General features: G+C 54.2%; 2 protein-coding genes across 3 annotated transcripts; one reads left to right on the top strand and one right to left on the bottom strand.

Annotated features, from left to right (window-relative positions):
- Nucleotides 1-4,844: 4,844 nt before the first annotated feature.
- On the bottom strand, nucleotides 4,845-18,834 carry LOC119100821 (sulfhydryl oxidase 2). 2 transcript variants are annotated; one of them, XM_037223974.1, is made up of 6 exons: nucleotides 18,743-18,834; nucleotides 10,633-10,881; nucleotides 9,862-10,111; nucleotides 8,700-9,507; nucleotides 8,008-8,325; nucleotides 4,845-6,005 (listed from the first exon to the last, which is right to left on the bottom strand). In XM_037223974.1, exons 2-6 carry the CDS (start codon nucleotides 10,874-10,876, stop codon nucleotides 5,754-5,756), a joined length of 1,872 nt encoding a protein of 623 aa, XP_037079869.1. In that variant the 5' UTR covers nucleotides 10,877-10,881; nucleotides 18,743-18,834; the 3' UTR covers nucleotides 4,845-5,753. The 2 variants fall into 2 exon arrangements, 1 of the variants encoding a protein (XP_037079869.1); XR_005094466.1 differs by having other exon boundaries at nucleotides 5,917-6,005; nucleotides 7,325-8,325.
- Nucleotides 18,835-21,698: 2,864 nt separating this feature from the next.
- Nucleotides 21,699-24,415, top strand: LOC119100059 (programmed cell death protein 2-like). The gene is made up of 4 exons (XM_037223174.1): nucleotides 21,699-21,709; nucleotides 21,877-22,042; nucleotides 22,995-23,247; nucleotides 23,372-24,415. Exons 1-4 carry the CDS (start codon nucleotides 21,699-21,701, stop codon nucleotides 24,082-24,084), a joined length of 1,143 nt encoding a protein of 380 aa, XP_037079069.1. The 3' UTR covers nucleotides 24,085-24,415.
- The last annotated feature ends 41 nt before the right edge of the window (nucleotides 24,416-24,456 follow it).

The raw sequence follows: 24,456 nt of genomic DNA, 5'->3' as shown, positions 1-24,456 counted from the left end.
CGCCAGTCGTTGACATTGGATGAGTCTTGTATCTCCGCCACACGATTCGCCACAAACGTGTGGTAGCGCCTACTCTCGCTTCTGATCCAGCACAGCACAGTGGACGAGTCTGACCAGTGGTGAGTCGGTTCGATGATGACATCGTGCTCTCTTCTGATGAGGCCTCCGAGGCGAACCGCCTTGGCGGCGGACTGTAGCCCCAGGCGCGGGACCGTCAGCTGACGCACCGGACTGTAACTGATGAGCGGATTGTCTTGCTGCTGATACACCAGGCACACGAGCCGGAAATGATTCATCGTGAATTGGATGTCGCAACGGTGATATAGCGGAGGAGGAGTGCGCTGGAAAAGGTGGTAGTGGGTGATTTGGGTGCGACCGGTACGAAGTCTGGCAAGTAGCACTTCGTTGTGGCGATTGTCTTGGTTAATTGCCGGCCAGTACTGAAGTGCGGGTTTGATTGAATGAAGTTGGTAATGAGCGCGTTCATCTCAATCGGATTGGAAAAGCAAACGAAAATGTAAATTGATGACTGCAAGAATATCGGAAACGGGACAATGAAAGGAAGGAAGATGGAAGATGATTGCGTTTTGGTAACATCAGACTTAGTTTTGTTGTCTCGTCAACGATGATATTTCCATGAATATTTGAGTGTCCAGGTATCCAGAGAAATATTACGTCAGTTTGTTGAGGCAGAGAGCAGAGCGTTCGACGCATACCGTTTGTAATTGGATGGAGTGCATTATGGAGTGTCATGAGAGCTTGTGGCGACGAATGGGAGTCTGCGCGTACGACAGCCCTTTGTATGTTACTCTTCTTGATTTGCAGCAGGGCTGACAGGATTGCTATTAGCTCAGCCTGTATACACGGCGTTGTAATTTGACAAGCGGTTGTATTTATGATGATAATGATGAATGTACGCGGCCCCTGTGCGGCCTTCACGCCGGGAGCCATCAGTGTATATAAATGCGTATTGGTCGTGTTCCTCTTTGAACTCAGCGAAGAGTCCGCGCGCTTTGGGTATTGACATGTTTTTTTTTTTTGCTTGAACAGAGATATCACGTTTAGTACAGGGTCGTCCCAAAAGGGCCGGGGACTGGGCATTGGCCTGCAGGGAATGCCCTGGAGATTGAGCGCACGTTGCGCTCGGATAATGCGGGTGCTGATGGTTGGGTACTGGAGCTCCACGTTGGTAACTGTGCGGTTGGGGCGGAGGTGTGCGAGGGTATTGAATGTGGGTTTGCCAACGTGCCCCGCGGCGCGTGCGTGAAATCTGAGAAGTTGCAATGTTTCCCGGTGTGATAGGGAGGGGATATTCGTGTCCGCGAACAGATTTCGGTCCGGGGAGGTGCGAAATGCACCAGTCAGTATGCGGAGACAAGTATTCTGGATGGTTCCTAGGATTTCTATTTTTCGGAAGAAATATCATCAAAAAGAAATACTTTTTAGTCCAAGATCGCGCGTATCAGGGAGGTGTAGAGGCGGAGGAGAGTGCGTCTGTCGGCACCCCACTCTCATCCTGCAATACATTTTGTTATGGTGAATCGCTTGGTACAACGTGGCTTGAGGTCGGCAGAGTGAGCATTGAACATAAGACGACGATCTAGTGCTACGCCCAATTATTTAGAACTGTCAACAAGAGGGATTATTTCACCGCTTAAGTTTCGGGAGACTGCAGGCTGTACGCTATTTCGTTTAGAAAAGAGAATTGTTGCTGACTTTGCTGGGGAAATTCTGTAGTCCCCACCGTGTGCACCGCGTGTGGATGTCATCCGCAGCTAGTTGAATGTAATGCGTTGCCTGGTCGACATTAGCATGCGTGTACCACATCGCTAGACCATCCGCATATAGAGAATAATGGAAACGAAAAGAAATATTATCAATGCTTATTGAAACCACCATTTAGGATCACGAGAAAGAGGGTTGGAGATAAGACACTGCCCTGCGGAAGGCCGTGATTTTGCGCCATCGGAGAAGAATAAGTATTTCCACAACGCACAGAACGTGTCCTATCATTTAAAAAGTTTTTGATGAAATCAGTGGGACGGCCGCGAACTCCGATGTCATGCAACTTAATGAAGAGAGCTTTTTATTCATCCTATCGAAAGCGGCCTTTAAATCTACGAAGAGAAGAGTGCTATCGTACTAGGTTTAGTCTGAAATCCGAGCTGAATTGAATCGATGACTGTGAACCAGGTCGTCCGTCGTGGAGCGGCCGGGACGGCAACCATTCCGCAAAGGTGAAAGCATACGATTCGACTTACGGTGTTAGTTCGTTGATGCATGAGGTGAGTGTCCATGAGTCTCTGCGAAGGTCGCTCTCTTACTTGTGTGGCATTACAACCCCATGCGCGGTGTGTGTGTGTGGGGGGGGGGGGGGCGTTCATGTCCCCGAGAAGCAGACAGGGCGAGGGAATTTGCGTTGGCAGGCCAGAGAGATCAGCTGAAGAGACATGATTAGTGGGCCTAGGGCACAGAAAGAAGAGCAAGATCCAACTGTACTAATTTAACAGTGATTGCACCTAAATTGAAGTGGTTATTCAAATGAACTTGACGATGCAACAGGTTATTGGAGACAAACGAAAGCCGAGCCGCCTCGGCGCGGAGTTTCGTTTGCGGTATTTGCATAGAGGCAGTAACCGTTGATATTACGATTGAAATTAAAGGAATCCGAGTGGTTAAAAGGCCAGTTGAACGGCGGCTATCAATCGTTTTTGTATCATATATTCTTTTAATTCTCCCCAATGGGATGCCAGGCACCTTGTATTCCATTGCAGCAAGAGTTCACCGAATTGGGGATTCATTTAGGAAGGGGAGGGAGACCATCCATCGGAGCGGCGGTGAGAAAGATCGAGGGGAGAGACGGAAAGAGCGCGTAACGCGTCGGGCTAGATGATCGAGCGAGGGTCTGACCCGGGGCCGGTGTCAGCAGCCCGGCGGCCGAGGATCAGACGGGGCTCCCTGGGACGCCGGTAGGGTGGGGAGGGGGGGGGGAGGGGCAACATCTACGCACATGGTGTGAGAGAGGCTCTCTGTGTCGGGTGGGGCGGGCTCCTCCTCAGGGAGGCTCACAACCACCGGGTTAACCTCAACTGGATCGGTCGGCGCGGGCTCCCGCACCAGACGTGGTTGATTTGAGGAGGTGCGGCGCGCTGAAGGGAGCGCTGTGCCGTGGCGTAGTGCTCGCTCAGTATCTCAGGCTCCTCAAGAGGACGCGGAGGGGGGAGGGGGCGACGCTGTGGAGCTTGTGTCAGTGGGGAATGGCGAGGGCGAGTGTACTGCCTCCTGTGGTGTGGGCCACTCCTGCGAGTGGACCTCTCGTTGAGCGGGTGCAAGGGCCGCTGCCGCCGCCTGCCTGCTGGCGCTCCCTCAGCACTTCACGTTGCATGTCCCAGGTGGGACAGGCACGGCGGTCCCAAGCTGCGTGCGGGCCTTTGAATGAGGCGCATCGCAAGTTTCCGGTGCCACACTCCCGCGTGTAGAGGGAGTCCGCGCAGCGGCCGCAGGTTGGATGTGCAGCCCGGCAAGGTCCGGTCAGTGTGGCTGAACCGTTGATATGTGCGGCGTTGCTGGGGTAGGGAGGGGGGGGGGGGGCAGGCCTTAACGGACCACAAGGTGCCCACAGTAGATGGCCTATGGGAGCTTAAGCCCTTTGAACCGCAGTCGGACCAGTGGAGGGGGGCCCATGCCGGGACGGCGGGAGGGCAGGTGCACAACCTCACACACACCCCTGCTCAGTCAGCTCCCCCAGCAGCTCTTCTTCTGACAGCTCGGTTAGTTCCGGGCTGTGCACAAGCCGCCTGAACGGTATTTATGCGGTCTGCGATAGTGACCGTTACATCCCGCTCCATGAACTTGTTTAATTTCAGCAGGGCCTTGGCCTGGTGTTCAGGTAAACACCCTCACTAGGAGGGCTCCTGACTGGAGCGGTTTCGCATCTTCCATTTCGCCAGGGTGCAATTCTAGCTCACCGCGGATGGTGAAGGGATTCACTGTTCGAAAACTTCCCCCATCCACGTTTCGAACCAACTCAAAGCTCGGCCCCACCGAGCGAGAGGTGGAGGGAGGCAAACAAGCCCCTCGCCGGAGGGAGAAGACATCCCGTAACGCTTGGCTTTCCGACCTCAACCTCAACCTTAAATTAATCGTACAAACTAGTTATTAGAATGGCTTAAAACTTAACAACACAGCACTAATACACTTGAAACTTCTGAGCAGAAACCCTGCTCAGTTCCCCGTCAGCCGTTTCTTACAGCAGTTGGCAGATGACAGCACTTCCTGGTGACCGGAAGATGCGGAGCCTAAGTCGTGGCGGGAGTACTCAACTCTGAGGGCGCTTACGCAAACCACTCTTTTGAAGCTAAAGCTACGACAAGAAGCAATGAAAGCTACCAGGGCAATGAGCGATGGAGTCCCAACAGTAAAACCACCATCACGCTGCCCCAAGCGACAGAAAGCTAACAAAGCACCAGAGCAAGGCTACGCGCGTCCACCGGCCATCACGCCGCAAACGGGAAGGTTGTGGAGAGACGGCAAATAACGCCTCAGGTCTCACTTACGTTATGAACGAGAGTATTTTTCTCGCGCCACACGACGTGCGCCCGGTGTTCCCCAGATTGATAACTCTCATTGCCATCGCGTTTTCAACACCGTTAAGCGATGAACATTGCGTTAACACCGCAGCAGGACGAACAATCACTCCATACGAAGTTCCATTTGAAAAGAGCCAAGTCAGGTCACGGCAATTCATTTATTAGGATAGCGCCATAGGAAACAACTGACGTGTGCCCCAAAAGATAAAACCACCGACAGAAAATGTATGCACAGCTCGTCCTCCAAGCCTGCACAATAAAACTATCCAACGAAGTCCAACACCGATCATTTAATATCACAAACTTTACCTGTACTTATAACAGAGACAATCCAGAGCTGCATCAAGGACCTGGGAGCAGCCCAGGGCAAAACAGAATACCCTCGGCTGCACCTCCCAACGCAGCAATCCATAATCTACCAACAACGGCAGTACAGCAAGGTGAAGTCTTTCTGGTTCATCACAATTCATCCAGCCAACCACCTCAATGCTTGCAAAATAGAAAATTTACGAACAGCAACGCCTCCTCAACAATATTTGATAATGCCTGGCCTGTGCATAACTACATACACGGGCGAAATGAGTTGTTTAGACAGAAACTCACCACAAATAATTGCCACACGCAATCTGGCTTAGATCAGCAGGGTCAGCCGCTCAGATCTGACGGAATGTGCATGTTGCCATCTGCCCGGTCGGCCTTGCACCGAGCATAGCTGCCTCACAGCCACTGCCACCAAAACATGCCGTGAACGCGAGTCTTCCGAGCACTAACACAAGTCCAGCAGCACCCAGTATGGGACCGACCTTGGCGAGCTAGATAGCACTCCGACAGGACTGGCCTGGTCCGCAGCCAGGCCGGGTAGGGGCGGACGGTGCAGGACTGTGGGAGGCGTGGCTCTGTGTCGACGGATGGTGTGGGCGGGGCGCGCTCCACCCACAGAGTGTTTGGATGCCACCCAGACGTCTGACTGGCAATGAAAGGCGATCGTTGGGAGGCGTTCGCACCAACAGTATAAAAATAGATGGAAACGGAGCACCAACCCACGCAAGCATAACACCTTTTATGGCATCTGGTCATCAGGTAAGACCACGCCCCACTCTGGTCGAGTCATTACCCTATTAAATACACCTGCTCCACACAAAAACAAACTCCTAACCGGCTGCGTTACGAAAACGGCCCGTAGGCGTTGGAATATTTGCGCTTGTACCGCCTCTTCATCCTAAACAGGAAGAAGGCAAGGACAAGTGTAAGGAAGCTGAAGGTCCAGAGCATGACACAGAGGTTGACGTCGCCGCTGGTGATCTGGCCGGGTGGCGCCGGCACGATGCGCAGGCCCGCCAGCCGACTCTGATGCACGCGGCGGGCCACCGCCTCCACTCGGTTCCGGCTCTTCTCCTCCACGACGGCGTCCGGCGGCTGGCGAACACACGGATGGCCAGCTCAGCACACACCCGCGCCTCACTCCGCCAGCACAAACACACACACGCAGCTGTACACGCAGTGCCCTGCCCCGCATGGCACTCCGCCAACGTACACGCACGGAGACTTCAACCGACCCCATCGGCACGGGCATGGTAATCGCGGTCAACGTTCGCGCCTGGCGATACCGGCATGCGCACACAGCAAACCCCCGTGTACCGCACAAAGCACACTTTGTGACCAGTGCACGGTTTGTGGTCTGAGCGCGGTTTGTAGTCGGTGTACGGGTTTCCGCCAGTGCGCGATTTGTGGCCACTGCGTGGTTTGTGGTCAGCATGCGGTGGGGCCAACATAAAGTGAGGAGTGGAGCCAGCACACCTAGTACATGCCTGGTATCGGCATGCACGCGTCGTAGAGGTGCCACGAGGATAGGATCGCAGTGCTCTTTGCGGGACGATTGACTGTGGCACTCCTGCAGCGCAGTGGACAGCGAAAAAAAAAAATAAACGCAATAGGAAAGTTTAGGCTACTGACTTGATCGAAATCATTTCTGAGACACACAATTGTTTCTTGTGCTTAATTTCCAGCTCGTTATTTATTTATCCTGACGATAAGTCACGATAGGATGGGACAGCGATTGTCTTGGTGGGGCATCCAAAGTGTTGTCGTTAAAGGGAGTGTTTCACATTTGTATGGGGTTTTCAACTGGAGTAGTCATCTTGAAGATCATTCAGTGCAGTTTATAGCCCTGCCCTTTTTATGGTCTAAACCTGTCTAGTTTCTGAGCCACGTCCCTGCAAAGATGTGCACAACATTTCGTGCAGACAACTTCAAGGTCGCTCAGACATCCATGACGCCATAACGGCAATCAAATCCTGTCATTCCATTGGTCATGTGGCAATCAAAGCCAAGCAAAATATAATTGTCGAGTCGTTTACCTCTGGCGTTTGTGAGCAGAATTTCCAGATATAGCGGCAATCAATTAGCTCTCAATCAATGCTTTGCAAGGTACGCATCAAACAATGACATACGGAGGGGCACATTTACTAATTAGCAAAATTATGTTGTCTACAACAGCCCATTCCACTCAGAAACACACCGTTAGTTATGTGAGCTTATTTCATCATATGCGATGCTTGCTTCTGTATCTCCACACGTGGAACATTCCCTTTGAGCTGGGCGTCTGGGAAACCAGAGGCAAGAGATTCGATTCCCACATTCCCCGGTTCGGTGCCCGTCCTTCCAGTCCGGGTGAGAGGCATGCAGTGTCACGCAGCCTCAGCACCTGAATGTGTCACAAAGCCCCAATGACATACACACAGCTCGCTCAGACGACAGCAGTGCGGTGCAGATCCAAACCAATCCCAACGGTCGGCAGCGCAGCGTCAGTCGAAGGGTGCGCTGGCCGCCAGCTGGCACCTTGGTAATCAGCAGAGGTTGCGTCAAAGCGGCGACGTCAGCTGGCAATGACGCCCGAATGATTCAACGAATACCGCATGGAGCATCAGAGAGCGCGCCTACATCAGAAACAGACCGGTGTCCAAGGCGACAAAAACCCCTGCCATCGTCCACGATGACAGGTGTCAGAGCATGTGTGGGGCTGCTGTCGTAATGCCCTCGCGCTCTGCAAACCGGACTGGCTCTATAAGCATCGGCGTTTGGCGGAATGCGCGCAGTGTTAAAGTCCCCATCGGTTTGTACCGGGCTTCGCAAACAACATGAGCTTACCGGATAAAATTTATTTCGCGCTTTCAACGGTTCAAATGCTGTACGTCAGATGTCAGAGCCCATGAAGGATGATCGAAGCGGGCCACAATGTCATCAGCGAGTAAATTTGGCCTTCAAACGTGATCTGCTGTAACCTGTTTTCCTGACAGTTCCACTGGCCGTCTGTCCCCACACGGCAGGTGCCGTGTCACAGTTTCATCCCCGCGACGTGGTGGTGCAGCAGATAGAGACCTGCCAGGCTGACGGGCGCCGCGCCCGCCGACTTATTTACCCGTGCTGCCGCGGCGTCCGCCGACGCCGACGCCGCCACCGGCGCGTTCGTCGACAGCCCGTCCAGCTGGATCACGTCCTGGCCGTAGAAGCTGCCGAGGAAGGAGAGCACGATGGCCGGATAGTACTCGTCGCCGCTGAAGCAGGCCTGGCACTGCTTCCTGGTCGGGAACTGCAACTTCGGGTGGCGAGGGTCTTCGGTGGCGTCGCCGGCCAGTCGCTTGTTGACCTTGTTGTGCGCCGTCCACAGCCAGACGGCCGCGCGGTCGGCGCGCGTCACATTAAACAGGCCGTCGTGCGCGGCCATCTCCTGGAAGTGCTGCAACGGCCGGGCGTCGGGGCTAACCACCGAACGGCGGGTGCACGGCGAGCGGGACACGGCACAGTCCGACTCGCTCGGCATATGTAACACGTCACAGACGACAACACTCCTGACCACGCTGGGAACTGCAGGCGCAGCCCAGTATTAATCAGTGCACAGTAAACAAATTCCGGTGTCCGTTTGGACTGGCCGATCTGTGAAATTTCGGGTAAAGCTATACCGTGCATGCAACCTCCTGGATGACTAAGCAATACACAGCCAGCCCCACTCAAATACGTGTGTTTCAAAAAGCACATTTTCAAAAGATGACTCGGGAGCACGACCACGCCACACCGTCGCGCCACTCAGGAGGAGCAGGACGCCCCACTCACCTGGGAGCAGTGAGCGCAGCTGAAGAAGTGCTTGACGTAGCCGTGTATGGCGGGCAGTACGCTGGCGGCGGCCGGGTCCTGCTGGTGCGCATGCACCGTCAGCGTGTGGAACAGCGACCAGAGACCGCACGGGTAGCCGCGGAACTGGGGCTGCGAGCCGCGGCAGCCGCGCCACGGCCGGTGCGCCGGCAGCCGGTGCTCGGCCGCCGCCAAATGTTGCTGCAGGTCCTCGCCGCTGATCTGCTGGCGGCCCTTCAGCAGGGCGCTGACGCCCGTCAGAGCCTGCATCACCGACCGCCGGCCGGGCAGGTGCGTCACCAGCAGCTGCACGAACTCGCGTAACGCCGCCAACTGCTCGCCGGCGATCAGCTTGCGGCCCACAACCTCATGCTGCAGCGCGTAGCCGACGGTGTTCTCCAGGTCGACCATGAAGACGCCGTCGTCGGCGGCGAGCGGCGCCGGCCGACCCACCGGGTCGGCGGTGGACACGGTGCCGTTGGCCGGCACCTCCTCGGCGGCCAGGCCGAGCATGCGGCGCAGCGCGTCGCCGAACACGCGGCGCGGCGGCAGGCCGTCATGCGAGGCGAGCACTTCGCGCGCGCCTCGCCGGTAAGTCACCAGCAGAGGGCGCGCCGTCTCTTTCAGCGTCAAGCCAGCTGGCGGCTGAAGCACGCGCACCAGCTTTAGCCGCTGCTCCTGGCTGCTCAGGTCGAGGATCAGCTGGCGGCCGACGTGGCTCTCGGCGGATTTGTCCAGCACGATTGCGTGCACTGGCTGCGGCGAGCCGATGATGTCCGAGAGTGAGCCCCTGCCGAAGGAGGGGCGGTCAGCGCGCGCGCGACTGCGAAGTCGCCGGGCGACGAGCTGATCCCGAGTCGTCGGGACTCTCACGCGAGTCGAACACTGCGAGTCAGCGGAGGCACCAGAGCACAGCGGCACCACCGACTCGACTCAGCCGTCACGCTGTCAGCCGAGCTCGCGGTTACAGGAGCGGGTGCTCGTCCCAGCACCTGGTCTCACACGGGCCACTCCCAACATACACGTGGTGCGATGCTGCACCCGAGCGGTGCACCACAGCGCGGCCGACAGCTGACTCAAGTCATCATCTAAAACGTCACGGAACATGCATTGCATTAGACGACGGATCCAGACTGTTACTTACTGGAAAGGCGCCAGGTTGGGCCAGAGCGGAGGATGACTAGCACTTTGCACTTCAGTCACATAGTCAACGATCACGTCCAGCATCTCCTCCAGGGGTTTGTGCTTCTTCATCTTGCCAATATCACCTTCCTTCGCTAGAGGCTTAAACATTTTGATCCAGGGGTAGCCTCCGATATCGAAGTTCCGACAGAGGGCCAGGTTCTCAGAACGCGCGCAGTTGATGGCTCCTACTTTCACCACGCGGTCCCATTCTGTAAACAAGCAGACAAACTAATGAGCACAGGTGGAAACCACGGTTGCTTCTGAAAGAAAACACATGGTTGAAAAGAACAAGGCACCACCAAAAATACTAACGTTAATGAGCACCTGCCTGCACTACGAAAAACCACTTCACAATAAAGAAAACACTCTTTGGACCATCCACTTTACTCTCCATTAAAACCAATCAAAATGCAGCATTTTTGGGCCGCATGACTCAAACATTATCACTCCCAGAGACGTGGATAATGCGCAAAACGACAGTGCAGACGACCTGATAAACAAAACACAACAAAAGCAATGCGTGTGAAAGCAGCATCCCCCAGACCTACACGGATGTAACAGTCCGACGACTACGGGAAGACCGCACGGCTCGACTCGGCAGCGTGCGATGCCGGCACCGGCCACGCCCATGGTCAAGCGCCAGACCGGTGAAGCCGCTGCGGAGGGGCCTGGTCGTCCAGCCGGGGGCCGGACCCGTTCCGCCGCCGCGGAGAGCGTGGCTGCCACTCACTGGCCGTCTGCTGGGCCACGCGGTGCCAGGTGGGCGCGTACAGCTGACAGTGGCCGCACCAGCTGTTGTAGAACTCCACCACCCAGACGTGCTGCTTGCCGTACAGCAGGCTGTCGAAGTTGGTGTGGTCCATGTGCACGACGGCGTCGTCCTTTGCGTACAGGTCGACGATGTCATCCTCGTCGTCGTCGTCCGTGGCCGCCGTGGCGGAGAACAGGAGGATCACGATGGCGAGTAGGCGCATCGTTCCTGTGAAGTACGCGCAGCGAGTCAGCAAGACTCCTCTACCCGTCATACCGCTGGAACTGACGGCAGTCCCGGGAAACTGACAAAGGACGCCAAGAGATTAGCTGCCGATGACCATGACAACAAACAACACAGCGTGTATCACAAACAGCCTTAAGGAGGTCCATTACATCTACCCACAGCACATGAATAGACGACAGACGGGCAGCAAGCGCACGGGGTATAAGACCACACAGACGACATATGGATACCACGCGCACTGGGTATGAGGCCACATAAAAGACACATGAGGAGCACGTGCGTGGGGTGTGAGACCACATAGACGACATATGAGGAGCACGCGCGCGGGGTATGAGACCACATAGACGACACATGGGGAGCAGGCGCGCGGGGTATGAGACCACATAGACGACACATGGGGAGCACGCGCGCGGGGTGAGAGACCAGTGTAGCAGCGAGCGCGGCGCAAGGCGCCATCCCAGCGTCCGGCATTTCCCAGCTAGTGATGTCTCTGCCGTGACGTGTTTTGCAGTCTCTACGATGTAAACATCGATAGAGTTCGTGTACGCGCGTGTTCGGAGATTGTCATCGAGTGAACTCGAATTCGCCACTGGCACCCCAGCAGCGACGGGGTACGAGGCGAGGTGGAGCCGAGAAAGCGTCATGCACACGCGAAAATAACAAACGAATATATTTAATAAATTGGCGCTAAAGTCACTACTACGTTGTTAACAGTTCAGTATTCAGTAGTTCTACAATTTGGGACAGCAGCCCAATACAGAGCATGTGGACAGAACCTGTCCGGCCAGACGATGTGCGGTACTTTCCAAAACCTTTAGATCCAAGCCAATGACATATTGACACTTTATCCGACTCTGTCCCATTTAACACTGAAATAGGGCTATGAACAGACGGATAAATAAAGAAGAAAACTCTGGTTCCCCTCAGTCGTCAGTCGCCTGCTCAGAGTATAATAGTGCTTATCAGGCTAATTATGTAGTGTGTTCTTCAGGGAAAGAAGTGCGAGTCCTTTGGTCTACTTCGATCACGGGACATACTGCAACAGGAAAAATAGAGTGTGGGTTCTTTGTTATACCTCGATCAAAGGACATAACGCAACAGGAACAACCAGCAGCTGCGCGGCTCAAGAAACTTCAGTGCGCGCGCCAAAGAACAATCAACGCTGCGCGGCTCAAGAAACTTCAGCGCGCGCGCGAGGAGCAATCAACAGCTGCGCGGCTCAAGCAACTTCAGCGCGCGCGCGAGGAACAATCAACAGCTGCGCGGCTCAAGCAACTTCAGCGCGCGCGCCAAAGAACAATCAACGCTGCGCGGCTCAAGAAACTTCAGCGTGCGCGCGAGGAACAATCAACAGCTGCGCGGCAGGAATCTTCAGCGCGAAAATTTCAAGTCCAGCAGCGCAAACAGCATCTAAATTCTAAGCCCCCGGTAAGGTCACATTTAATTCTAATACGCACCACCGGTCGCCACGTTTTGCCACCGTGAAGATGGTGTCGTCAAAGTAAGAAAATGCCAATTGAATGTATGAATATCATCTTTCTTCTAACGACATTCTTTCATTTTCAAACTCACTACAAATCTGTACATGTCTTTAAAAACACATCATGATGGCATGTCGCGTCATTAAATAGAACTTACAGATTACAAGGCCATGCAACAATCGCATGTAATGACTCAAGCTGCAAGTGGGACGGCCAGCCATTGCAATCACGCCTGCGCCAGCAGTAACGACGTCAATAAGACATCAAAGAAAAGTAACATTAGCTAATCATCGTGAACATCATCACACACTACCGTCGCGTGGGCGACACGGGATGCTCTGGCGCCGACGAAGAACTGTGGCATCCTTACGTGAAGCGGTAAAGGAATATTTGAAGACGATTGCAGTTCTTTGTAGATTTGTTGTTTCACAACAATACGCGGGTTTGCTACACTTCCGATCTCGTGATCTCTTGTAATCCGCTGTGAAAGCACCAGCCTTCTCGGTCGCGGCGGGTGCCAGTGTGCTGTAGACCCTGGACTGTACACTGCAGGCTCGTTCTTAGTATTGTGGCGGTCGCGTCTATAAAACTTACCACTGCGGACGAACTAATATCACGAAAAGCTTCATTGCATGGGGTTTACCATCGCCGTCAGACCAGTATGACGTCAGTTTTGCGATGTTTACAGTCTTGAGTGAGCTTAAATGTTAACCATAACAGGCCGCGTCGCGACCGCTGGGGTTTCTCGGACAATGATCGTTCCTCGAGCAGCGATTCTTATAAAACCGCCTTGCCCGCATTTTAAGCTGTACGGGAAGGCCCGGCTAGAGGCTATCGCTGGCACGGGCTTAGGCGACGTCGTCAGGCGCCGTCGCCGCCGAGACTGGTGCAGCCGCGAGACCGGCCCGTCCGCGTGCCACAGCCGCCGCAGCCCACGGGGAGGCCCCGCTGTGGTGTCGGTCTATACATCGCCATAGCCCGCGTCCCGCTGAAGCCTCGTCCAAAGCTCACGCTGTGAGCCATTAACGAGAGGCATAAGGTCTTTCTTCATAAGGTCATAAGGTCCTCTCGACCGCGTAGAGTCGAGAGGGCGAGGATCAGGCTATCGGCGGCGGCCAGGAAGCCACCGGCGCTGACAACGGCGTGCCATGCAGCACTGGGGCAGGCGCGCTGACGTTAGCGAGGGCGGGCCGGGCGGAGGGGGCGCACAGGCGCGCGGCATCGGTGGCAAAGGCGTGCCAGGCGGCAACGATAGCCGTGTGCCACGCGCAGCTGGTGCAAGCCGGACCGGAGCCGCGAGAGCGAACCGTCCCACGGCAGCGGGGGTCGAGTCGCCAGACGGCGGCAGCGAACGCTCGTCCCGGCAGTGAGGATTATGAGTGCAGCTCTGACATGCGTCCAGCCGTCATCAAAAACCGGCGCAGACGTCCCATTTTCCCGCCTGAAGGACCGGAAAACTCGACCATGCCTGTGCGTGCCCACGCGCGCATCTCCACCACAATCCCTGACAGTATGACGTCCTGACGGTATTTCTACGGCGGCCAAAACGCCTCCTCACGGCGAGCACAGCCACTTTACATGGCACTTGCTATCAGCGACGTCAAATAAGGCGCCATTGGGCAGAAAACCTCCCAGCTGCTCATATCAAGCTTAAATTGCTAGCCACATGACGCGCTGGATCTACCGCACGATTACAAAAAGTCCCAGAAAGCGAGAGCTTACGCCTGCTGACGACCAAAGATCGAGCCTGACGTTTGTTTTGTCGGTACCGGGCGGCCGATGGACGGAACCCCATGGTCCCAGCACGGAGCGGACGCCGCTGAGATCAGCCGCGGTACACAGAGTGCAGCGGCCGCCACCTGGTCAGGCGGGTAATGAGGCCCCGCACACATTGGGCAGTGGTGCTTCTATGACCACTGGTGTTTTCATAGTCTCCTGATGACTCTCTGTTGCTCCCATGTTCGCACTGCATCCATACACTCAGCACAGACTTATACTCATGCACTCACGTTTACATGAGTGGCCTGACATTGGAGGGTCTCGTTTTTCTGTGGGTTCGTGATAGTTGTGACACCTCAATGCCTTCAGGAGTTGTGATGCTTTTGGGGGCCACAATATTTACATACTATTTTTCTCCAGCCTCTGACATGTCCAGATCTCATTGGAATTTTAAGATCTTGAAGCTCAGGCACACTGAATATTCTACACACATACTTAGTGTGCAATCCACACATTAGTTGCTGTTTACCACAGAGGCGGCGTATCTGAATTTGGGATTGGGGGGTGGCAAAGACTTTACGAAGGGCCGCCCAAACTGATGGGCCCTATCTTTCAGTACAGGCGCGCAGCCAGAGCCTTGGCAAAGGAGGGACACCGGGTTAACAATGGCCCCTTGAGAGTAAAAGCCCCCAAACCAAATGTCACCGAGTATGGCCCAACTGTTTATGAGGGCATGCTTTTTACATGCTATTTTTCTCTTCTACAACTGAAATAGAAGCCAAAAGGTACCGCGAGATCAGTTCTGCTTGAGTTTTAATCAATCAAGTGAAAAATCATGCGGTAAACGACTGTATGAAATAAATCATCCGCGCCCTTCGTTTTACGGTGGTCCGGTGGACTTTTCAAAGCCAAAAGAACTCGGGAGCTTTGTCAGAATCTGACCTGGGCTGTACATAGATATTAAGGACTCCGCGAGTGTAGATCGAAATGGATCACTACTTTTTCTTAACATAGCCAAGCCGTGTTTGTATGGGAAAGTTTAGCATTCAATCAGAACTGATAAGTGATGCGAATTATGTAACGCAGTTTCGACCATGCACGCTCGCGAATCTCGGCAAAAAACTCGACACCAGGCGTTGCAGTCTCCGTAAACCCTGTACCGTCGGCCTGCTCTCAATATCAAACCGTCACCAACGCGTGGGTGAAAATGATGACACATTTGACACAAGTACCTTGGAACGATTTGGGACTTCAAACCGTACATTAAGAAGGAAGCCGAGTGTATATTACACCCGTGCGATTCTTAGATTGATTAATTGAACGGATTGGCCTTTACAACACGACGAAGCGGTGCTGGAATCTGGTGGTAGGACTGGACGAGTAAAGACAGAATCTTCATTTTTCGTGTTGCTGTAGTTGTTTTCTGTCAAGGAAACAACCTCAAAGTTGTAAGAAAGATACGCCCAGCCTGACCTTTGAACGGTACACATTAGTTTTCTGAGACATTCGGAAGTCCGTTCCAAAAAGGTCGCTCTTGCACGCAAGGCACCCGTCGCCTGGCGTTACTTGCAACGGCCAACGCCGTTCGGTTTTATGGAAACTGCAACTAAGGCTACCGTTGCCCCTGCCTCCGAGATTACGGGCGCGCAGGCTCAAACCTTTTAATAATTTGTTTCCCTAGTTGATTCTGCAAAATACTAAACGTTCTCAGGCCAACATAGGATTACCTCGTTCGTTTTTGAACTCATATCAACCCACTCTTTTCAACACTAATGAGGCCCCTTATTTCCGGGAATGAGCCCCCTTGAATAGAACACTAGGGGGCGCAATCTTGCCCCCGGTCAAGGGCTGAGGGGCACTTCTGTCCCACCGCGGGGTGTCTTCCGGCAGCCACCCTGGCAATACGGGATCCACTGGCCGATCCGGCGGCCATTAAAGGGATACAGATCATATGACATTGGTCCCTTCCCTGACGCGGAGGCCTTCTGACCCGTGCACACCGCAGCTGACCCCGGATCAACGCGGGAACCCCCGCTGACGCAACGGCCTTCCTGAGCGCCGCAGGTGGTCCAATAATTAGCACATAGACCTCATTTCGGATTAATGGACCATGCTGGAGTTGTGTTGGAGGGTCCACTGTTCAGCACTGGGGCCCTGTAGCACGGACTCTTCCATTGTCTCAATGTAAACAAGCATTATAAACTGTCATGTTTCCTTTCACTGTCAGAAGACCACGACCAACGGAAGAGGCCTCTGTCATTCGGGGTCCCGTCTCCGTCCCCGCTGAGGATATCTTTCTCTGACCGGCTCGAGACCCCTCGTCGACACACAATGCCTTGTTCGGCAATGTGGACCCCTGAACGACACAAGAGCCCCACAATGTTACAGGGGCCCCGACCACTGAAAATCGCGGGCCCGGCGTGTCCCTGGAAATCGGAAATGGGCCCTCAGAGCTCAGACCGACACGGAGCCGACTGTTCGGTGTTGGTGATTTCTGGCTGAAACAGAGGAATGCTCTCTCAGAGGTCCCCAGTCAATGCAAAAGGCCCTCTTACTGACATTTGAGATCGCGGCCCTACGGGCAGGGTCCTTAATGTGACCTAAAGTAAGCCTTTTGGGCCATTTAGCCTTACAAACAAGCCCCGATCTTTGGTCTCAAGAGAGCCTTCGGCCTCTTTTCGGGCCCCTCCATCCACCGCTTCCGGCCGACTCCAGTCAATTGCCGTCACACGATCCCTGTCTGTCACTGTGGCCCTTGACCGACAACAGCGCCCCCATTGTATCAGGGACCCCGAACACTGCAAATCGCGGGCCCCGGCCTCGTTCCAGCTTGGAAATGGGTCTTAAGGGCCCAGACAGATATGGAGCCAACTGTTTGGCTCCGTGTCAAAGCCCTTTATGATAGAGATAGAAAATCCTAACAAACAGTGGCCTAATTAAAGCTCCCTGACTGATATTTCAGGTCTTGACACTACAGGTGAGGGTGGATGTCCGAGTCTAATCGGGCCCTTGATCCTTGATTGCGAGGGCACTCCGACCCCTCTTCGGACCTCCTCAAAGTCCGCGACAGACTACGGGCCACTAGCCCGGACATGATCCTCTGTTATGCACTGTAAGCCCCCTACCGAGAAATGGGCCCTTATCACTGTTTCAGGGACCCAGATCAATGGGAGTCGCGACCCAGTCTTGTTCCTGTTTGAACAATGGGCACCCAGGGTGCAGCCTGGCAGACAGCCAACTGCTTGGTGTTGGCGGTCGCTGGCCGAGTTAGGCACCCGCGCTGTCTCAGGGTTCTTCAAAAGGTATGAGAGGACCTCTTGCTGATATGTCAGGTCACAACCCTATGGGCTGCAATTTTATATGTGACCTACAGCCAATCCTTCAGGCTCTTATACCCTCCAGCAGGGCCTTTGACAGTTTGTTCTGCTGGGCCACCCAGGTCCCTCTTTGGGCCTCATTGAGCACTGCCCTTGGTCACTCTGTGGCCCCCTGCAAGCACGGGACCCATTGTCAGGCACTCCAGCAGGGACCAGTAAAAATCACTTGCCACTTTGTAGCTGATGGGGAAATGTGTCTGAGGGCCCATACTGATACGGGGTGGACTGTGTGGTACAGGTGGTGTCTGACTGACATATAGACCCATATTGATTCAGGGTGTCCATGATTAGTGCAAAGAGCCCTCTGGCAGTCATCTGAAGGTCTGACCTTGCAGACCAAAGCCCTGAATAAAACTCTGACCAGCCCTTTGTGCTCTCACACCTCCTATTAAGCCCTTCATCATCAGACTGGGTATGTTTTCCAGGCATTTTGGGCCTCCTCGAGCACTGCCTCTAACCAACTCTGGCCTTCTGCCAGCACAGGATGCCCATTCGGCACTATAGGATCTGACCAATGTAAATCACCTGCTTCAGCTTTGTCCCTGCTTGGGAAATGGGCCCTTAGGCCTATGTGGCTATGTAGCCAACTGTGAGTTACTGGTGTCTGACATACACATAGTCCCTTAGGCCCCTATCATTTAATTTACAGGCATGCTTTTTATCTAGAAATAGGCTCTTTTCAGACCTGAGATGGGCCCATCATAAGTTGAGGGGGTGCGCAGGCCGGGAGGGGGGGGGGGGGGCAGGACACGCCATGAGTGCTCAGGACTTTTTGGGACCGGCGATCAAGGGTCCAACGAGGGGGCTCAGAGAGTTGGCCCGACGCAATTTCAGGGGATCCTGGCCCGCAAATGTCCATCAGAGGACCTCTTGTGCCGATTGGAGCCCCCTGAGCCCCTGGGGCAATGAGGAACCGCCGGTCAATCCGCGACCACAAATTTCACAGTCTGCCACGTCGCAGCCAACGACCCGTGCCGGGACCATCCTGCGCGAAAGACTTGAACACTGACAGCCATTACTGATGTTTACCGATAAGTAGTGCACCCAAAGTGAGATGTGCACTTACTTATATCTTTAATGAAGCACACCACAAGATGCGGCCAGTTGGTCAATAGCAGCACGTTGGAAGGAAGGCAACATATGGGTCCCAATACACATCGACATTCAACAACAATCTGCCCATACGACGTTCGTTACTCAAGATGATATGCAAAAAGAGTTTCAGTCGTGTCACTGATCACTTGCCTGCCACTCCAAAGAGCTCACCTGTGACTTCAGCATTAGTGCTCCGTGAAAATTAAAATGCACCCACCATCCTACAAGCATTGGCCACACTGCCCATCACTCCGCTCTTGACAGATGTGATGAACCGCAGCTGTCTGGAAGGCGGTAGAAGTTGGTGGTCTCAAAAAAACTTTGGCGGTATCCACTAAGATATTTAGAGTATTTCAGCAAGCAGGGAGGAAATATATCACTAGTGTGAATGAGCTTTCAATCAATTTGGACTTGATATTTTATTGCTTGTATTCTCATGGGAAATTCGCGATCTATAAACGGAGATATACCGGATAGTTAATTTCTTTATTAAGTTGGCATCTCTAACTTGGCATTACGTTGTTCTACTGACAACGAACGCAACCGACTTTAACCGTATTATGGGCAAAGCCGGACCTGCGCGGCGTGCGCACCGCAGCAGTAGATCTTTCAATTTTGTTGTTTTCTTTCTACACGTATTGTTGAATGCGTCGTCCCTGGCGATTGAGGCTGAGGAGTGGCACCGTGGCTTGGTCCGATGACAGGTAAGTTTTTGAAGCTAATGTAGCCCTGCAATCATACGGCCGCTTTCAATTGTAATGTATCACGGTATGTATGAGTTCAGAGGTATGGTCTTCAAACTGCCAAAAATACAGTAGCCGAACGCGTCTGGTGTGACAGCTGGATGCGGCAACAGTTTTACCATACGCACACTGTATGTTGCCCAGTGTCCAGAGTTTGGCGTGTAGTGAGCTCCAATTTTGGCGCATAGCTGGGCAAATGTTTGAAGGAATTGGGATATTTTTTAACGTTATTCAAGCTAAAATACTGTCAAAACATTTTTTACATCAGGATGCTCAAAATACGCTGCAATTTTGCTTGGCCAGGCAGTTTTGGTGCATAGAAAATGTGATTCAATGCATGGGAGTTGTGTGTGTGTGCAGTGCCAGGATGCATTTTTGCAGACTGGCCTGGTGGTTTACTACTCTGTAAGGATATTATCTGCATCAGATGCTTAAGCATTACCAACAAGGTCTGCCCGAGAAGCATTGTAGGCATACTTGTTGTGTGATATGGTAAAAGGTCATTTTGGTAATAGACTTCAAGTTGGGTATTGTGGCTGGCTTTAGCCATTAGGCTCAAGTCACATGCTAAAATGGTACGCTATCCCTATGGCCTGGAATTCTGACAGTTGTGTTCTTCCAGTGGGGATGAAACACTTATGAGAAAGGCTAATTTTCTAACCTTGCATATAAAAATGGCTCACTCATCCCTTTAGTTTTGATACTTCCCCTTCACCTATACCACAATACAATTAAACTGTCATGATTAAGATAAGACTGTTTAGGGCCTGCATTGCCTCAAAGCATTTATGGGGTTATGGTATCTGTTATTATTCAACTTTTAAAAGTTACCATAAAGAAAGAATGGTGCAAATTGCAAAATGCAGCAATATTTAGGTTACAGTTCCATTAGTTGGCTGGGTTTAGACATTGTTCACTCCATACCATTGTCACAGTTGATCAGCAAACTGTTTAGATCGGGGCAGGTCATGTTTTATTTTTTACCAGGACTGGTCTAATCTGCAATGCAGGTGTATTCTTGCCTGCAAAGCATTCTCAACTCTTTTGTTTTAATAATTCTGCCTAAAAACCCTTGGATATGTATCAAAGAATGCATTATCTAATAACAAGTGATAATGATGCATTTGACTAGCTGTTGGCACAAAGTACCCTAGAATGAATCCCCCACCTGCTTAGATAATGGAAACCGGCCTGCAGTGACCAAAGTCACATTACCATTATCTGAGGCTGGCTAGTGTTTGCCTCAGTCAGGTGATATATGCTATGATATCAATGGATTTCCATGAAATATGGGACACAGTTAGTGAGCTATTAAAAAATGGAATCCTAGTAACTAGAAGGAATCAAACAGAAGTAAATCAGACCTTATAGAACTAGACAGGGTGGCATCAAATAACCCCACCCTACTCTGCCCCACCCCAGGTAGGAAGTCACTCCTAAGAAAATGCAAATACAGGCAGGTTGGTTGACTGGTGAGGAAAAATATATATTGCCTTGAAAGTGACCATTCAGTTAAACAAGTTGGTTAAAGAATCATTGTTGCATGTTGAAATATTTAGTCTCTAGATAACACACTTAACATTTTTGAATGAAGTGTTTATGAATGTAACTTAGTAAGCCCTGCAGGTGCAAGCTCTTCAGATTTTTTATTTTCTGTTCATGTATCACTTCACATTTACAGGTGGCAAGGTCGCATGGAATCAGCATGTCAAACAGTATTGGAGAGAGGGAGCGTGACCTGGTGTTAGCCAATTCCACAGCCGGTTTTGACCCAGACAGAAGCAACAGGGAGCGTCGCAAGCTAAAGCGGAAGATCTACACGGATGGGTGAGAGCAGCTTCCAAAGACTTTGTTTCACTAGTGATCAGAAATCCCAATTTGCTGATGCATTATGCATGGGCACTGCATGACACTAAGAGTTAAAGCTTAAGGCCCCAGTTATCATTCATTGTGCATTGCATTCAGTGTGCATCATAGGTTTGATGTGCCAAGTTTGTGCATAATCTCAAGGTATTTTTCTGCTCTGCATTTTCTCGTTTACCAGCAGTGAAAAACACAACAGGCCTGCATTGGGGTGCCTTCAGCTGTGACAGCTAAATCCTGTCCCTTTACCATCCTCTCCTGCCATTTCCTTTCCAATTCCAACTGTCATCCTGTCCCAACCTTCCACCCATATCAAACCCCTCCCCCTTTGGAACGGGCACTCCATGCCCCGACCGTCACACCCTAAAACCCAGGAACTGGACTGCTGTTTGCTACATGTATATATTGACTGCTGCTTTTACATGTATACCTAGGGGCATACCTGGAGGTATATGTGTCTCGAGAATCCGATGATGATTCACGTTTGCATGTGTGTTTCACATGCATCCTCTCCATCGGCAATGCTGTGTCTGTCAGACAATTTGCAATGCTGCATCCCAAAACTAGCATTTTTTTAGACACAGACAAGCTGATAACATCGTGCGTTTTGCGTGGCATTGCGTGTTGGAACCACCTTTGCTTCGTCCCGTTGTTGGCGTGAGCCGAGCCTGTACGTGCGTGTCGCTTGTCCTGTTACAGGCGTAAGCGCGCCCTGTACGATGACCGCGGCTGTCTGATGAGTGGTCAGGACGTTTGCGACTGTCTGCAGCCCGACTGTCCAGGCTGCCACTTCCCCTGCGCCAAGTGCGGCTCTCCCATGTGCGGTCACGAGTGCAGGTCGGTCCAGGCCCGGCTGGGGAGTCAGGTGCGGTGGCGTTGGCCTATGAGCATCAAATAAGTGTAAAGACATGAAAAGAACATCATAAACTTGCAGTGAGCTGAAACATTTTATTTGGCGGACGTCATTGGTCAGTTCCTTGATGAACGTCTAGATAAGCTGAAGTTTGAATTTGCTTTCTTTTCGAAGTGTTATCGGTGATATTCGTATTTCTCCAAGCTATGTGGTTGAGGTGGTGTGCACCCCTGAAATACGCGATTCCATTAATTCTCCTTTTTTCTCAAGGGTAAACCGCAAGTGGATGTACGACCAAGTGGAAATTGAGGGCACAGACAAGGTGTTGCGCAATAGGTTCCGCGAGTAAACAGTACCAGTGGTTCTTCCGGAAGCCTCTGGGCCGAACTGCCTGTGCTGTAAGACTGGACACCAGCGCCGCTTGTCACACCGGAGCGGCGGCATTGTCTCGTCGGCGCCAGCACAGTAACAGTGTAGTAGCGCCGTCAGACTGGTACACACCAGTCAGTGGCGTTATTGGTTTTCTCCGCACCACTCCGTGAAAACTGCGGTGGTCGCACTCGACACTCGCCAGCACCGTCCGGACTGCTCTCTCCGTTCCACCGGATCGTCAGAGCCGCACCGTCCCACCTGCCACTCTCCCCGCCGCACCGGACTGTCGGAGCCGCACCGTCCGGACCGCTCTCCCCGCCGCACCGGACCGTCAAAGCCGCACCGTCCGGACCGCTCTCCCGCCGCACCGGACCGTCAAAGCCGCACCGTCCCACCCGCCGTTCTCCCCGCGGCGATGGCGTCGGCCGGCGGCGGCTCGGGCGTGCTGCTGGGCCTGGAGGACGCGCCACTGACGCCGGCCGACGAGCGCCGCTCTGACATGACTGTCAGCCGGCTGGGCGGCCGGCCCGACTGGCCGACACCCGGCGCCGCGCCGCCGCCTCCGCTCTGCGCCCGCGGCGGCCGGCCGCAGCCGCTCGTCGTGCAGGTGTACGCGCCGATCGGCGCCTCCGCCTACCACCGCACGCTCTACGTGTTCGGCTGCGCGACGCCCGAGTGCGCCAACGAAAGTGCCGCGTGGTGCTGCGTGCGCGCGCAGCAGCGGGCGACCGGCGGCGCCGAGCCGGCGCCTGTGCCGGCCGAGCGTGCACCGGCCGCCGCCGCCACCGACTGGCTGGATGAGGCCGACGACTGGGGCAGCGACGACAGTGGCGGCAGCAGCGGCGGTAGCAGCAGCGGCGGCGGGCGGCGGCGGCGGCGGCGGCGGCGGCGGCGGCGGCGGCGGCGGCGGCGGCGGCGGCGGCGGCGGCGGCGGAAACAGCAACGTCAGCGCCTCGCTGCTGACGCGAGTGCAGGAGCTGGCGCTGGACGCCGACAACGCCAACCTGGCGGCGGCCAGCGAGGCGGCGCCGGCCACCGCTGAGCTGGAGCCTGCAGCTGAAGAGGGCGTGAGCCCAGAGCCGGCGCAGCCTCCTACGTGTGACGTGCGTGCGCTGTTGGCCGCGCGGCCGCCGCCATTGCACGGGCCCGTCACTTTCCGGCCGGCCTACCTGGGCGTGGTGGAGGAGCCGGCGCCGCGCGGCGCGCCCTCCCACCACGAGCTCGACCTGCTGCGCGCGTACCAGGCGCGCGAGGGCGTTAACCTGGCACAGCTGTCCGCGCCCGGCGGTGGCGGGGACGGCCCGACCGCCGCCGCCGCCGAGGGCTACGAGCGCGCCGCGCCGGCGCACGGCGACCGGCTGCTCTACAAGCTGATCCAGCGTCTGGAACTGTGTCCGGGCCAGGTGCTGCGCTACTGCCGGGATGGCGGCGCGCCGCTGCCGCTGGCGCCGCTGCCGCCGGCGCCGCCCGCCTGCCGCCACTGCGGCGCGCCGGCCGTGTTCGAGCTGCAGCTGCTGCCGACGCTGGTGGCGCGGCTGCGCGTTGCGGACGCGGCCGGCGGCGAGCATGCCGGCCCGCTCGAGTTCGGCACCGTGCTCGTCTACACGTGCCGCGACAGCTGCTGGCGCGACGGCGACCGCGCCCGCGCCGAAGTGGTGCTGGTGCAGGCCGAGATGCAGTGACGTCACAGGTCAAGCTGCAATGACGTCACGGAGAAGGCGCAGTGACGTCACGGTCGGATTCGCTGTCGGTCATGTCAGTTGGGAAAGATCGAGGTAGCCTTGAATGGAAAATGAAGAGCGAGTACTGCTAGAACATGCCGATATTTTGTTTGACGAAGCAGTCGTGCGTTGCTTTGTGAACTGCTGCGGTTAGATCGCTGCAGATGCATGGGCTTTCTTGTCACGGGCAGCCGTGTGTTCACGCGAGCGCTCCCCGCCAAGCATACGAGCTGTGAGGAGTCTTGCCACACTTTCATTTGTTTCACTCGCTCACAATACATGCTGATGAATACTCGTGATTCCCTCGCGCCGTTCACAGCAGTAGGTCTTATG

The sequence above is a fragment of the Pollicipes pollicipes genome, unplaced genomic scaffold (assembly GCF_011947565.3).
Source record: "Pollicipes pollicipes isolate AB1234 unplaced genomic scaffold, Ppol_2.1 Scaffold_4881;HRSCAF=5763_pilon_pilon_pilon, whole genome shotgun sequence".
Lineage (NCBI taxonomy): Eukaryota > Metazoa > Arthropoda > Thecostraca > Pollicipedomorpha > Pollicipedidae > Pollicipes > Pollicipes pollicipes.
The sequence above is the reverse complement of the archived record's forward strand: the minus strand, read 5'-3'. Positions and strand labels throughout refer to the sequence as shown.

Excerpts from the sequence above, each read along its gene's own strand:
- LOC119100821 (XM_037223974.1), bottom strand. The coding sequence starts at position 10,876 with ATGCGCCTACTCGCCATCGTGATCCTCCTGTTCTCCGCCACGGCGGCC. Across the intron at positions 10,112-10,632 it reads CGTGGCCCAGCAGACGGCCA|AATGGGACCGCGTGGTGAAA; the intron begins GTGAGTGGCAGC and ends GCTTGTTTACAG. Across the intron at positions 9,508-9,861 it reads CCCAACCTGGCGCCTTTCCA|GGGCTCACTCTCGGACATCA; the intron begins GTAAGTAACAGT and ends CTCCTTCGGCAG.
- LOC119100059 (XM_037223174.1), top strand. Across the intron at positions 22,043-22,994 it reads AGGCCCGGCTGGGGAGTCAG|CCGCTCGTCGTGCAGGTGTA; the intron begins GTGCGGTGGCGT and ends GGCCGGCCGCAG. Across the intron at positions 23,248-23,371 it reads CAGTGGCGGCAGCAGCGGCG|TGCAGGAGCTGGCGCTGGAC; the intron begins GTAGCAGCAGCG and ends TGCTGACGCGAG.